This window comes from Penicillium nucicola, assembly GCF_028828085.1.
Source record: "Penicillium nucicola strain IBT 29836 chromosome Unknown utg000008l, whole genome shotgun sequence".
Taxonomy (NCBI): Eukaryota; Fungi; Ascomycota; class Eurotiomycetes; order Eurotiales; family Aspergillaceae; genus Penicillium; species Penicillium nucicola.
Window position 1 is genome coordinate 859,225 of NW_026643132.1, and position 13,393 is coordinate 872,617.

At 48.2% G+C, this 13,393-nt stretch overlaps 6 protein-coding genes across 6 annotated transcripts; 2 read left to right on the forward strand and 4 right to left on the reverse strand.

Moving 5' to 3' along the window:
* Positions 1 to 2: 2 nt before the first annotated feature.
* Positions 3 to 2,427, reverse strand: N7511_007811 (putative C6 transcription factor; the record flags this gene model as incomplete). Its single annotated transcript, XM_057130188.1, has 4 exons — positions 3 to 1,311; positions 1,380 to 1,762; positions 1,819 to 2,304; positions 2,350 to 2,427. 4 exons carry the CDS (start codon positions 2,425 to 2,427, stop codon positions 3 to 5), a joined length of 2,256 nt encoding a protein of 751 aa, XP_056981971.1.
* Positions 2,428 to 2,958: 531 nt separating this feature from the next.
* On the forward strand, positions 2,959 to 4,878 carry N7511_007812 (isocyanide synthase family protein; the record flags this gene model as incomplete). The annotated part of the gene is made up of 3 exons (XM_057130189.1): positions 2,959 to 3,319; positions 3,386 to 3,702; positions 3,751 to 4,878. The coding sequence occupies 3 exons, from the start codon at positions 2,959 to 2,961 to the stop codon at positions 4,876 to 4,878; spliced, it is 1,806 nt and encodes a 601-aa protein (XP_056981972.1).
* Positions 4,879 to 5,273: 395 nt separating this feature from the next.
* On the reverse strand, positions 5,274 to 6,830 carry N7511_007813 (uncharacterized protein; the record flags this gene model as incomplete). The annotated part of the gene is made up of 1 exon (XM_057130190.1): positions 5,274 to 6,830. One exon carries the CDS (start codon positions 6,828 to 6,830, stop codon positions 5,274 to 5,276), a length of 1,557 nt encoding a protein of 518 aa, XP_056981973.1.
* A 607-nt stretch (positions 6,831 to 7,437) lies between these two features.
* On the reverse strand, positions 7,438 to 8,653 carry N7511_007814 (terpene synthase family protein; the record flags this gene model as incomplete). The annotated part of the gene is made up of 4 exons (XM_057130191.1): positions 7,438 to 7,894; positions 7,956 to 8,206; positions 8,263 to 8,297; positions 8,350 to 8,653. 4 exons carry the CDS (start codon positions 8,651 to 8,653, stop codon positions 7,438 to 7,440), a joined length of 1,047 nt encoding a protein of 348 aa, XP_056981974.1.
* A 775-nt stretch (positions 8,654 to 9,428) lies between these two features.
* N7511_007815 (LLM class flavin-dependent oxidoreductase) lies at positions 9,429 to 10,523 on the reverse strand (the record flags this gene model as incomplete). The annotated part of the gene is made up of 1 exon (XM_057130192.1): positions 9,429 to 10,523. The coding sequence occupies one exon, from the start codon at positions 10,521 to 10,523 to the stop codon at positions 9,429 to 9,431; it is 1,095 nt and encodes a 364-aa protein (XP_056981975.1).
* A 1,986-nt stretch (positions 10,524 to 12,509) lies between these two features.
* On the forward strand, positions 12,510 to 13,385 carry N7511_007816 (metallophosphatase domain-containing protein; the record flags this gene model as incomplete). Its single annotated transcript, XM_057130193.1, has 1 exon — positions 12,510 to 13,385. One exon carries the CDS (start codon positions 12,510 to 12,512, stop codon positions 13,383 to 13,385), a length of 876 nt encoding a protein of 291 aa, XP_056981976.1.
* Positions 13,386 to 13,393: the final 8 nt, after the last annotated feature.

A 13,393-nucleotide genomic window follows, 5' to 3' on the forward strand; every position in this document is an offset into this window, starting at 1 on the left:
CCTCACCAAGGAGGAAGGCCCTCAGTCCCCATGGCATCGAAAAAGTTCGCAGCCTCAAAAGCATCAGCGCTCGAAGGAGTCATCGCAGAGTTAGACGCAGGTTCACTCCGACTCTCTAACGAGTAAGGAGATTCACCAGCGAAGCGGCCTCCCGAGAGACTACTGCTTTGGGTTGGGTATAATATGTTTTCATAACTTGAAGCCCCGTAAATATCTCCAGCAGTGGGTGAATTTTCTTTTCCCACATCTTCCAGTAATTTGAAGTCAAAGAAATCCCACATGTCAGGACTTAGGCCATTGGAGAGAATGGGCATCACGTCTAGATCGGGGAAGCCGTCCGCAACGGGCATTGATAGAGTCAAAGAAGTGTCATCAGGAGTCGATGTTGATAGTCCAGAAGCGGGCGACTCTATTGGAGCTGTTGGAACATTCAAGGATTTTAGAATCCCCACGACTTGAGGATAAAGGGAATGCTTTTTGTCGGGCCCCGTCAAGTGGGTGATATCGTCACCGGAATTATCTTCCAGCTTCATCAGTGCTTCGAGGACCGCAACACTGCGCGACACCAAGCTTTCAAGCAGATCTCGGGGTGCAGAGTCCCCGGAGGATGTGTCAGGTGAAGCTTTAGTTCGCAATAATTCAATGGCTTCCCGGATGTGATCCCGCGTCATGAGCCGACTAAGCTGGGCACTAGTGCGCTCGGCTTCAGTCGACGGGGAATCGAAAAGTAGTCCCAAGACAAGCACAACAGTCGCGTTGAAGAGTTGCGTTTCGTTGGAGGATAATGAGCCGCAAATTGTGCAGCGAGCTTGGATCTGGGCTTGTGTATTGATGATATTATGGGCAAGCTGTTGGCATGATGCTCGGCCCATGGGTGTGGAAAGAGTAGCTCGATGAAGTCGAAGGAGTAGACTCCATAGTTGCTGATGTAGCATGAATCGCTGGACTGGAATGGCGGCCATGGGTCCCATCGCTGTCAGCCCGACTGTACTTCCTAGCCTAAAGTAAGAAGGTAGATTTGCCACGTATTTTTCATACTTTTGATTTAGATGTTGACGTCGCTGGGAAGCTTCATTTGCGATATCGCCGAGATCAATTGATTCCCGTACAATAACAGACAATTCCAAGGCGTGTATCGTATAAGACAGCATGGTGAACTCAGACCGAGGGCGGTCGGCAATTTTCCCATGGACCCCGAGAAGGTCATCATCATTGATGTGCAACGGCATTCTGGTGTTGAATTGTGAGGGGCGAATGGTATAGTAGCCCAGAGCTTGACCGCGTGACCAATCTCGCATGACAAGAGTCCACCTAGTATTCCATAATGTTTAGCGGGTTCATCCCGGGCGGAATTAATGGGGATTATTCATGGTGCATACCAAATGCGAATTGCAACCTCGGTGCGAATTTCAGGTGGATCTGCTGCCTCAGAACCATAGTTCAACGAGGGCGAGACATTTAAATCTGCCTTGCCCAAGCGATGCAAGCCAAGTTTGCGCGCGCCCGAAATAGCAGTGACTAGTACGGCATCAAGCTCCAAAGATGTCTCTTTTGTATCCAAAAGGAGCATGATGGCTGCCTGTAAGCTGGAAATTGAGCCACAAAAGAGGGAAATATTGCCCTGAAGACAGCGCACGCCGAGAGATCGCCATGTTGCTGCTGGCTCATCTGAGGCGCGCAATTGCTCCACGCGGAATGTTAACGGAGTAAGCTGGACTCCAAGAAGGGAAGGAGTTGGGTAGAACGCGAGCCCAAGCACAAGCTGCGATGAAACAGTCAGCCAATGCTTGACCAACTGAGATTGAATGAGAACGGTACCGCAAGAACCAAACTCGCAAGGACGTCCATAGACAGCATACTGGCGATGGCTGTATCGGGAGAAGCCATACTCAAACAGTGGCGCAATTTGTCGGCCTGCTTCATGAAGCTCGGGGTGTGTACCACACTGCCCAGGGGTCCCTGACAACGTGTAACGAAGACCTCGTAAAGAACTTCAACAAGATCCCATTCTGGGAGCGCTTGAACCACATCTCGAATCAAGCCAAGCTTTTGACTTCGCCGCTGCGGGTCTTGGCTCTCCCAGTATCGATTGGAAATGTCGGGGGCCACACCCGATGTGGGGAGCGGAATCACATCCACGAATTGCTCCAAGATCTGCGCTGTTTCCTCAACTTCCGGTGCTTCTTCTTCCGGTGAAACTTGGCTGCGACTCTGCTCTATATGCTGGCTTTTTGTCCGCTTGGCTCTCGGCTGACGTTCATCTTTGGTGCATAGGTGGACGCAGTCGCGCTTCACGCATTCCAGCTAGAAACAATGAGTTTGGTATGTCTATGAGATTTGCGCACTCACACAGGGCTCCTTGCGATCACACTTCAATTTTGAAGCGCGACATCGTGAACAAGAGAGGGTGAGCTTCTTCGGGGCCATGTTTTGAGTGGGATGTAAGACGATGAGTTGCTGCAACCCGTTCGGCTTAGCCCCAACAGCCTCCCGTGATTTACATCTTCCCGCATTTCATTCCTGCATTCCTTTAAAATTGGATAGATCTGTATGTGACTTCATGCATGCCTTGCAACGATTCGCTTATATGCTTGCATTTCTCTGGATCACCCAGAATGGCTGGGCAAGGTGACAGATCACAAGGGGAACACCGCCCCATATAAATGCGTCCTGTCCTCGTCAAGTCCCCTCGGTGTCTCAGAATCAGGAAGTTGACACTCATATTGCGACTCTGTTGTACGTTGACCTAGTCTGATCAACACCCGAACTCTACGGGCGCCCTTGAAACCCCCTGGGGAGACGTTCGCAGGCTCCGCTCTTCCATTCATCTCGCAGCCTTGGAAGAGATGATATTCGGATGATACTAGATGTCAGATCTCTAACCAATGATCTTTAACACTCAATTTCCCAGGAAGGACTCAAAACATACCAGAAAATTCGGATAGTTCAAAAGACAACATGCCTTACGCTGGAAACCTATTACCAAACATCGAGAGCAAGGTATCACAGATTGTCTCTATCATTGCAACATATCGTCATCGCTCTGCCACTTTTCCCGATCGCTTCTCCAAGTTTGTCCCTACGCTCGAGAAGCAGATTGGAGACATTGTCTCTAAGAAGGAGACGCTCCGTTTCATCCTTCCAGCTTTCCCCTTCAAGGCCCCCTCCGAGGGAAGCAAGGGTAAGAAACTCGGTCTTTTGCCAGACAAGGCCGAAGAAATTGCCTTACAGACCATAAATGGCTTCGCCGAGTCTATTGCTGAAGTCTACGACAACGGGGCGAGCGTTGTGATAGTTTTGGATGCGTCAGAAAATGGCGGTAAGCATTGCCTTTTTTTTTGGTAAATGATTCTATCTACGACACACAAAGCTAACGATGTCTGAGATCTTCTAAAAGTCGATCATAGCGACGCTTTCACATACCACCGAGAGCTGCAAAATCTCGCCGCATCTCTGGATCTTCGTCATCTGGAATTCACGAGCCTCGGAGCCCTGGTGGGCATTGTGCCACAGGAGACTCAAATAAACGAAAAATACTCCGAATATATGAACAAGACTCACAATCACGTTGATCACTCCATATCCCAGGCCTCGTCGGCCGAGGATAAGAACCGAAAAACAACCAGCCATCACCACAACACTGCTCTCCCAGAGAGCAAACACCCGGCCGCTCTAAAGACTGACATTCTCCAGCGAGGAAAGGTAAATTTTGGTTGTTACAGTAGCATCAGATGGGGCTAACCGATCTAGGCTCCTACACCTCTTTTGGAATCAACTGTGCCATACGCCATCCGCATGTCGATTCACGAGTCCAACAATGTTGGGAAGATCACAATTGACTTGTTCCCTCCTGGAATTAATCCAAACTCTATCACCCCATGGCATGGGACTGTTGCAATCCTTCACGATGCCAGCCTGCGCGTGGTGGATGCATCCGCTGTTGACATGAACGAATTCGAAGTAGTCAAAAACGCCGCGGGCAACCCATGGTTGCTACGCGCCAAGTGTGACCTCTTCAATTGGCCAGGTATGGCGGTAGACTTTGAGCCACTCTTCCCCTGCGGCATACAGGTACGCCCTAAGGAAGGACATGCGCCGTTGAAATTCGAGGACGTCGATATGAAGCGCGTGCGTCGCCTCGCTCTATCCTCGGCGCCTCTTCTTCTGCGTGGATTCACAATGGAAATCGAGAAAGAAGTCTTCCGCAAGAAAGCGCGCCAGTTCGGTGAGATCCAGCAGTGGCCATTTGGGGATATTCTTGAGGTTCGCGAGAACACAGATCTTAACATGAACAATGTACTCACGCGTGAGGCCATGCCCTTTCACTACGATGGAGTGTTCAAGATGACGCAGGACGAGAAGACAGGCGAATGGGTCTCCACGCCACCTCTGTTTCAGGTGTTCCGTAACCGCGCAGCCTTGCAGTCTGAGGGCGGAGCCACGCTCTTCGCGTCATCGCGTAATCTTCTACCTCTCCTCGGACCTGATACTATTCCTCTTGAGGAACTACGCACACTGAAGTGGAAGGCCTCTACAGAAGTCAATGATGCATTTGGGGGCCATGATTTACACCTTCCATTCATTGTTCCTCACCCGGAGACGGGTGCCGATACTTTCCGTATGCATGAGCCATGGCCGGAATCAAAATGTATCGCTGGAAGCAGCAAGCCAACTATTGTACAGGTCATTGGCTGCCCGGAGCCTGAGAGCGATGCGCTTTGTGAGAAGCTAACAGCTCTGCTCTATGATCGACGGGTTGTATATCATCACCAGTGGAAGACTGGTGACTTTATCTTTAATGATAATGCTACCACTCATCATACTCGAACCGCATTCACTGAGGGACACCGCGAGCACTGGCGTGTGCATGTTAACTAGGCTGTATTCTTTTGTGTCTGAATTATGTTTGTGTTTCCTCGGTTTAGATGTTAAATGATCTGAAATATTTGAGTTATCACCAAGAAGAAAACTACAAATAGTCATCCACAACTGTAAAAACGCCTATTTTTATGCCAAATGTTACACTAGACTATAAGCTTTTGTAAAGAGATTGTTCAAAAGTTTATGCCAACTCGTTTCATATACGAAGCACTTTTACACGGAACTTGGCTAGTTTCTACCTAAATAAACACAATCAATTAACTTCCCGTTACAGAGAGATGATATTCTAAGTCTAATCAATGAGATCTATTTTTGTACGTCAAACAGGCAATTACCGACCGAAATGACGAAAGGCACCGAATCACAGATAGGGGTTCAAAAACATCCCACAGCTAAGCTGTGTCGAAAATAGCCTCGGGAGGGGACTGGTCTTCTTCCTTCGCCTCAAACCTTGGGTCACGAACAAAGAAAATCACAATGAAGAATGCCACAGTCGCGAATCCGATTCCAAGCCAAAATGCACCGCGGTAGCCGCGAATAGGATTCTTTCCTCCTTCATTGACATGCGACTCAACAGTGGCGGCAATACCAAGGCCAATGGAGATAGAGTACTGCACCACCGTTGAGATGAACGACCCGGCAACACCCTGCTCCTCAGGCAAGACGGCGTTGGAAATGAGGATCCCAGAGGAGGCGAATGACAAGTCAGGTCCACCAACAACAAGTAGACAAGCTGGGAAGATGAAGGCCCAGTAGACATTTGAGTAGTTCACGAAGCTCATAAGTAGGTTCCCAATGAAGAAAGAGAACATGGAAACGCCGAAGATATACTGAGCAGGCGTTTTCGCGATGAAAAGTCCAACAGCCGTGGTAGCGAATAGACCACCAATGACCAGTGGAACCATCTGTGCCACCGCTGCAAGAGGCCGGGCTTTGTGAATAGTCAGGATATAAATAGTGGTGTAGTAGAGGAAAATTCCAAAAGACATCCAGCCAAAAGCCATGGCAGAGACGACGGGTGCAAAGCCAGGTCGGCGCCAAAGAGAATTAGGCAGGACAGGAGCAAAGACGCGGGACTGGGAGAAAATGAATGCCACAAGAAGGAAGACGCTGACAATAAGCAAGGCGTAGATATACGGCTCTTGCCAGCCAACAACTGAAGCCTGGCTCCATGCAAACGAGAACAGAATCAAGGCCGAAACACCGAGCAGGCTACCGACGTAGTCAAATTGGCGGAGACTTAGTCCAGGAATTGGGGAGCCGATTCGGTGAGGAACAACGACGAAAGTTGCCATACTCAGAATTAGACAGCCCAAAGCCCAGAACCAGAACCCCCATCGCCAGGTAACCTTCTGGCCAAAGGCAGCTCCAATCAACCCGCCGAAGATATACCCCGATGGAGCGCAGAAGCCCAGGAAAGCAAAGGCGATATTCTTCTTCACAGACAGAGGGGGGAACGCACGCGCCAAGAGGGCGAATGAGTTGGGAACTAGGGCGCCATTGCCTATTCCCATCATGCCACGAGCGATATCGAATAGTACAACGTCATGAGCAAAGCCGCAAACTACTGACCAGATAGCCATCCATATCCAGCCAAAGAGGAAGACGTATTTGTGACCGAAGTGATCGCCTAGACGACCAGTTACTAGGACAAATACGCCACCGCAGAGAGAGTAGGAGGCCAAGAACCAGGACATTTGACTGTTGCTGTTTGTGCCGAGAGCAGTACCGATCTGCTCTATCGAGTAGGCGTCAACGCCAAGGCCTCCGACGGAGAAGAGTTGCGACATGCCGATTATGAGGATGAAGATGGCTTCGTGGAAAGTCGAGGAGAAGTTCGCTGGTTTCGTTTGTGGTTCGGCCTTCTCAGCGGCCCCTAGGCTCGACATGACTTCTTCGTTAGGTTTGCTCATTGTAGTGGGAGTGGTCGATTTGTCGGTAAACGTCATATTATGTTAAGGATGAGGAATAGATTGATAGAAAGGGATGAAGGGAAGGAAATAAATCATTTTATAAGTCATGATGGAAAAACTCTGGCGTTCTGTCGTGGAGCCATGGAGATTTGGATGTCTACAGTGCGAAGCTGGCGAAAGTCCGCGGAGTTTCAGCAAAGTCCGATCTCCCTGTTTGACCTTCCTTGGCTGCGTCAGTGAATATCTGAGATTAGCTACTGCTGCATATGACCAAAGAGACTCAAATTATGTCGTCTATTCCTATGAAGTGCGAATGAGAGAAAATTTGTTTGTAATTCAGTGGGAGGTACTGGCTGCCTTAGAGTTCAGGCATGAACTTTCTTACTATTTCGAGGCGAGGCGGGTATAGGAGCACACAGCAACTGAGTGTGGAAGAGAGTTCGAAAGGTTTGATATTGTCTTCATAGTCCTGGAATTTTCAAACTGCACAGCCGAGACAGATCCAGTTGTAGAGTGCGGCTCTGCTAGCTAGCTTCATTGTGTGAAATCAACACCCGCACACAGCTTTCTTATCGTCTCAATAACAATTCCTCCATTCAACAGACTATAAATCCCCCTAAATTGCTCTATTGCACTCGAAATTTCATTTTGATCCTCCGCCCACAGCCCGCAGCCCGGGATACGCATCCTCAGCTTCAGCATCATACCGTGCAGTTGTCATACTCCAAGCAAAGTTGGCAGCAGTCACATCATCTAGCACCTCAAACCATCTCAAAATCCTGTCTGTTCCACGACCATAGGCAATATATTCAGATTTCAATTTGCAGAACAATTCCTCCCGAGCGATGATTTCATCACGGACCATTTCCCTAGCCCTGACCACATCAACAGCATGCCACTTAGCAAGAAGAAACACGGCATTTGTAATCTGTCCAGTGCTTCCGCTGACCTTGTTGTTCAGTAGTTCCTTCTCCCAGGAGAAATAGTCATTGACTAGACACCAAGAATCGTATGCAGCCTTTGTGATAGCGGAAATCGACTCTTCCTCTTCGTTAGTGAGATAGAAGTCCATTGAGAAGGATACTAGCCGCATGGTCCATCTGTTTAATCCGGTCAGTCTGGGGCCTTCTCGTCTGTATGTTATTCACGATGATTTCTCACGGGCATCCTGCATCAATTTCACGGAATGAGAGATATTCAGTCAAATCCTTGAACTGAATGTCTCTGATTTCAAGGAAGATATCTGACATCTCCTTCCAGAGTTTGAGAATATTGTTTCCTTGTGTTTTATCGAACTTCAATAATCCTTGGGCCATTTTGGCCTGCAGTTGCATTTTCACATTTCTTTGGTCAGGGCGTTCATTCTGGTCATCATTCAGGCCTTCCACCAATTGGCTGTTTACTTCTCGGAGCTGTAAGTTATAACCTGTAAGAGACTGATCTTCGCATATCGGCCCGAAATAGCTACCTGCGACTCAGATTGACTCTCAGCGTAATCAATGACTGAAATTCCCACTTAGTCAACGAGATAATGTAAAATGAGTGGTTCTCTTACTATCGTCGTGAACAAATGCGTATTCAAGAATATAACTGACCAGAGCAAGACGATCTGGAATTGCCGCAGTTGCAGCAAGCGCCATAAAATTGCCAACTGTTGGATTTATGCATCCCACAGCGTAGCTCTTGTTTCTTCCATTTCGTACCCAGTCATTGTGGATAGCTCCTTGGGAGTTGAGAAGATCGATCTGACATTCCCAACTTCCTGAATCGGCGAGATGGGCATCGCGATGGATGCGAGGTTTGAATTTGCAGAAGTACTTTTCCCCTTCATATGCAGCTACTGGTACTTGAAGGGCCATAGGTGCAGACAAGCTGTTGGAACTAAAATATTTGTTGCGTATAGTTGCTGTTCTCCGCTGGTTTTGTCAACAATTTAATTCTATAACGGGTCCAAAGCCACTGAAGATGATACCGGGATAAGTAGCGAAAACGCAAGAGATAAGTTTCAAGTGAAAATCAAGACCCTTGGATATGGAGCCATGTATATATCTCATGCGCCTTTCTCCTTGCATGAACTGTTGTGTATTTTGTGGATAAATGATACGCTTTCTGGTTGGCTCCATCCAGACTTGATACGTGTCAATGCATATTTTACACAGCAAATTCCACTATTGTGGAAGATTTGCCATAGTACTGGATTCAAGTAGAATGATCCTATCACTATTTGATACTCTTCATTTCGATCATTGGCTGACCACTGCTTCGTGTATGTTCCTTTCTATCAAATCCACTGCCCCTCACCGCCAGTTTCGTCGGGTTTATCCCCACCACTATTTGGGCTACACAGGGCTAACATAATAGAAGTACAGAAACTAAACAACTATAACATTAGCAAGATACCAGGTATATATGTACTTGGATGCCGTATTGAAAAAAGTGCCTTATGCTATGTGCGGGCAATATATATATCGCTGGAGCAAGCCATTTTTCATGTTGCGAGGCTGTACTGTTGCTTCCTGACAAAACCATGACTCGAGTTACAGTGAGAAAGATAAAGTAATATTTAACTCGAATTGGGTTTATTTAGGACAATTGACGTAAGAAGCCAAGATTGTTTACAGATCTCCCGTGTCATCAAACTGAAGCCCCATTCTCCCGCTCTTCCAAAATCTGACGCACCTTAGGAAGCACAAAGCGACCATAATCGATAGCGTCATTCAGATTATCATAACCACGAACAGAGATCAGATCAGCACCCAGATCAACATAGTCGATCAGTGAATCAGTGATAGTCTGCGGCGATCCCACCAAAGCAGTCGACGCGCCGCGGGCATTGGTGGCGGTAACGGTAGGATACCAAAGCGCACGATCCTGCACCTCCCCACGGGCGGCAATATCAAGCAGACGCTGCGATCCAACATTCTGCGGCGGCGGCGCATTAGCAGGGACCTTGCCTTGACCATTTGCACGATGCTTTGTCAACGCATCCAGGGTGCGGTGCGCCTTTGCCCAAGCCAGATCATCCGTTTCGGCGAGGATAGGACGGAATGTCACCCAGATACGAGGTCTATCATTGTCTGCACGGCCGGCCTTGGCAGCTTCGGCATAGATGCGATCGATCTGCTCCTTGGTCTCCTTCAACGGCTCGCCCCACAACCCGAAGATATCGCCCAGTGAGCCTCCGATCCGGTATGCCTCATCCGAGGAGCCGCCCACGGACACTTCGATCTTGGCGGTTGGTCGGACATCGTTGTTGAATTGCTTGAATTGATAGTACTGGCCTTCCCAGTCGAATGGTTCGTTGGATTCCCAGGCGCGGCGCAGGATCTTGATATACTCTTCTAGTCTGCCGTACCGCTGGTCTTTTGTTAAGAAATCTCCTTCTTTGGCTTGCTCTGCGTCACTTCCACCGGCGATGAAGTGCACCACGACACGACCGGAGCCTAGTTGGGAGAGGGTTGCTAGTGCTTTGGCTGCCACGGTGGGGTACAGTGTGTTTGGGCGCAGAGCAATGATGACCTTCACATTCTTAGTCGCAGAAAGAATGGTCGCGCCGATGGTGAAGGGATCGTATGAGGATGAACCATACGGTACTAGGGTATAGTTGTATCCGTAGTCATCTAGAGTGCGGGCATAGCGAATGAGGTATTCGGGATCGATGGATGCATTGGGGATGGGGTTCAGCTCGGTTGAGGCGTTAGGAAAGGTGACACTGATAAACTCGGGCATCTTGAAGGTTTGTTTACTGTCTGAAGCAATTGGATCGGGGTATACAGCATCGGCCTCTTTATATCTTGGTGATGGCCTGACGTATGACGCGAGATATCAATGAATTGCGTCTTAGCACGCAAGAAAATGCTCCGAGTTGAGATTACAAATCTACGGTTTTATCTGATCTTATCTGATGTCGATGTGAGAAGATTCATTCGGATCTATGAGTATGAGAGTATCTGATGGCGACGGAAGAGAGTAGACCAGGTACCTCCGGTTCCCGAGTACACCATCGAGCTTTCCGTGTTGAACCGTCACAAATACTGATAGATATGGCAGTCTCGTGAGGAACATGATATTCAGTACCATATTTACAGTGATTCATTGAGTAAGTCTGGACTCGTTGAGCGAACGGCAGCTGCATTTATACCAGATCGAAGGGCGGCCGTGCGCCTGATACGATTTCACTCGTGCAGTATCCCCATAGGATGTCCTTTCCAGCACTACTAATCCGACCAAACCATACAACTTTAATCTCCATACATTGCGCTGCATTAAAACCGAATAGGCGATCCAAGAAATTAGACTGTTCCATGTTGGCCCAGGACCTTGCTTTGGGTCTCCCCCACTACCTCCCCCTCATTCCCCGACATGTCATCAAGCATCATCTGCTCACTATGTTTCTTCCACTCCTCATACCTCGGATATATGACATTCTGCATCGCTGGATGTTTACGATAGTATGTCTCATGATTAATTTCACAGACACCATCCTCTTTCCCCTTGTGGTCGACACAGAAAGGCCGATTACATAGATGACATAGCTGGTTTGGAAGGTTGTCTTTAAGATATGGCTTCCTCTCCCGCATTCTGTTATGAACGTGACAGGATTCAACAGGAGGAAGATGGTCCTAGGGAGACATTTAGCCTACTAAATTAAGATAGAGGTTGGTGCGAGGAGGAGAAACAGACCATTGTCGAACGGAGATTATGCTGATAGGCTTTGAAGGTAGGGTCTCGCAGGAGGGGGTAAGAGAGGATTAGAAGATAATGTTAGAAATAGGGTATTGCTTCATATTTAACTGAGGGAGAGCGGGGTAGTAGTAGCTGATCAGGCTGACTCGAAACAGGTGCTTTGGCACTGCGTACCCTTGTCCTCGACGCGGGCTTTAGTATAGATCTTCGTATTAAACTAGTTCGTCAGGAGTTCATTCTTCGCGACGTATACATGACATATTTGTCACTGCTAGGCGATTTTGAAACGAGCGAAGTGCAACAAAAGGATATAACTTGACTAGAACGATGCCTCGTAATCGGCGATCTTGACCAGGCGGTGCTTTAACGCTGCGAGATATCCGTATGGTAGGGAACATTCTCAGGATGGTAATCTGGCTGCGCTCAGTAGCCTATGCCATCTGCGATATACATGGATAGCTCCCCACTGTGGATCATCTTATAGAGAACCACTAGTTATAATTTACAGAAGCTAGATTTGGGCCATTCTGGTTCGACTCCCTCAGGCTGTTTTGGAGGTGGGGTATGGACGTGTCGGATGTATTGATTTTGCAAAATAGTCAATATAGACTGGCAGAACCAACCGAAGAGAGTAGGGAGTCGCACCAGTTTCGGGACATACTATATCAACCCTCTAATCGCAGAAATTTAGTATAAAACTGTAAATACATGTCCGTGTCATTGGATCTCCCGCTACCTTAAGTCATTCACTATGCTGACACGTCTTCAATGGCCTCCAGGGTTAATGCGTAAATATGGTTGATGGACCGTCCTAAATAGATTAGCGGAAAGTGACGGTCCATATTCAAAGCCGATATCAACTCTAGCAGTCCTGACATATCTAACACCTGGAATATTGAGGCACTATCTTGGCTTAATAATTCCAACAGCCCGGCACTTCACGTGTCCGCTTGTCACCACCGATAAGTCTCTGGACTCTCCAATTATGTCCAGTCTTCACGAGCTCCTTCATCGACAGCGACCAGGACGATGGGAAAGTTCCGCGCTCGGCCTTGTGTATTCCTCGCAGAGATGCTTTATAGCTTGTACGAGCCTATCCCAGCTACACCACTCATACAGCCTATCGCAGTTGTCTGTATCTCCGATACGCACAACACCCAAACCAAAGTCCAGGATGGAGACATCCTCATCCATGCTGGCGATCTCACACAATCTGGATCCTTTCAGGAACTTCAGGATGCGATCACCTGGCTACGCAGCCTACCTCATCCCACCAAAATTGTGATTGCTGGCAATCACGAACTCTTACTTGATCCAGCGCGGGATGATGTGTCTGGACGAGCAGCCTCCGAGCGAGCTCAAATCGACTGGGGAGATATCATCTATCTAGAGAACGAAGAAGTAACAATTTCTTGTCCAAATGGTCGTCAACTTAGGGTCTACGGAAGCCCTCACTCTATCCGCAATGGCAACTGGGCCTTTCAATATCCCCGAAATCAAGATGTATGGGCTGCCTCAGTACCAGACGGAATCGATGTGCTTATTACCCATGGTCCAACACTTGCTCATCTTGACTTACTGAAGTTTGGCTGTCCTCATTTACTGCAGACCCTATGGAGAGTTCGGCCAAGGCTACATGTATTTGGCCATATACATGAGGGTTCAGGAACAGACTGGATGCTGTTCAATGGGCTCCAGGAGACGTATGAGCGGACTGTCGCTGCTGGAGGGGGCATTCAAAATCTACTGCTTACAGCTTGGGAGTTTGTTAAGGGAGTCATGCGCCCAGCCGTGGAAGCAAAATGTTTACTTGTGAATCCTGCCATCGTTGGAGGGTTGCAGGATAATGAACGAAGGCAGCCTATCAAGGTTTTATTTAAGTACTGTTACAATCTTGCTGAATAACTATATTG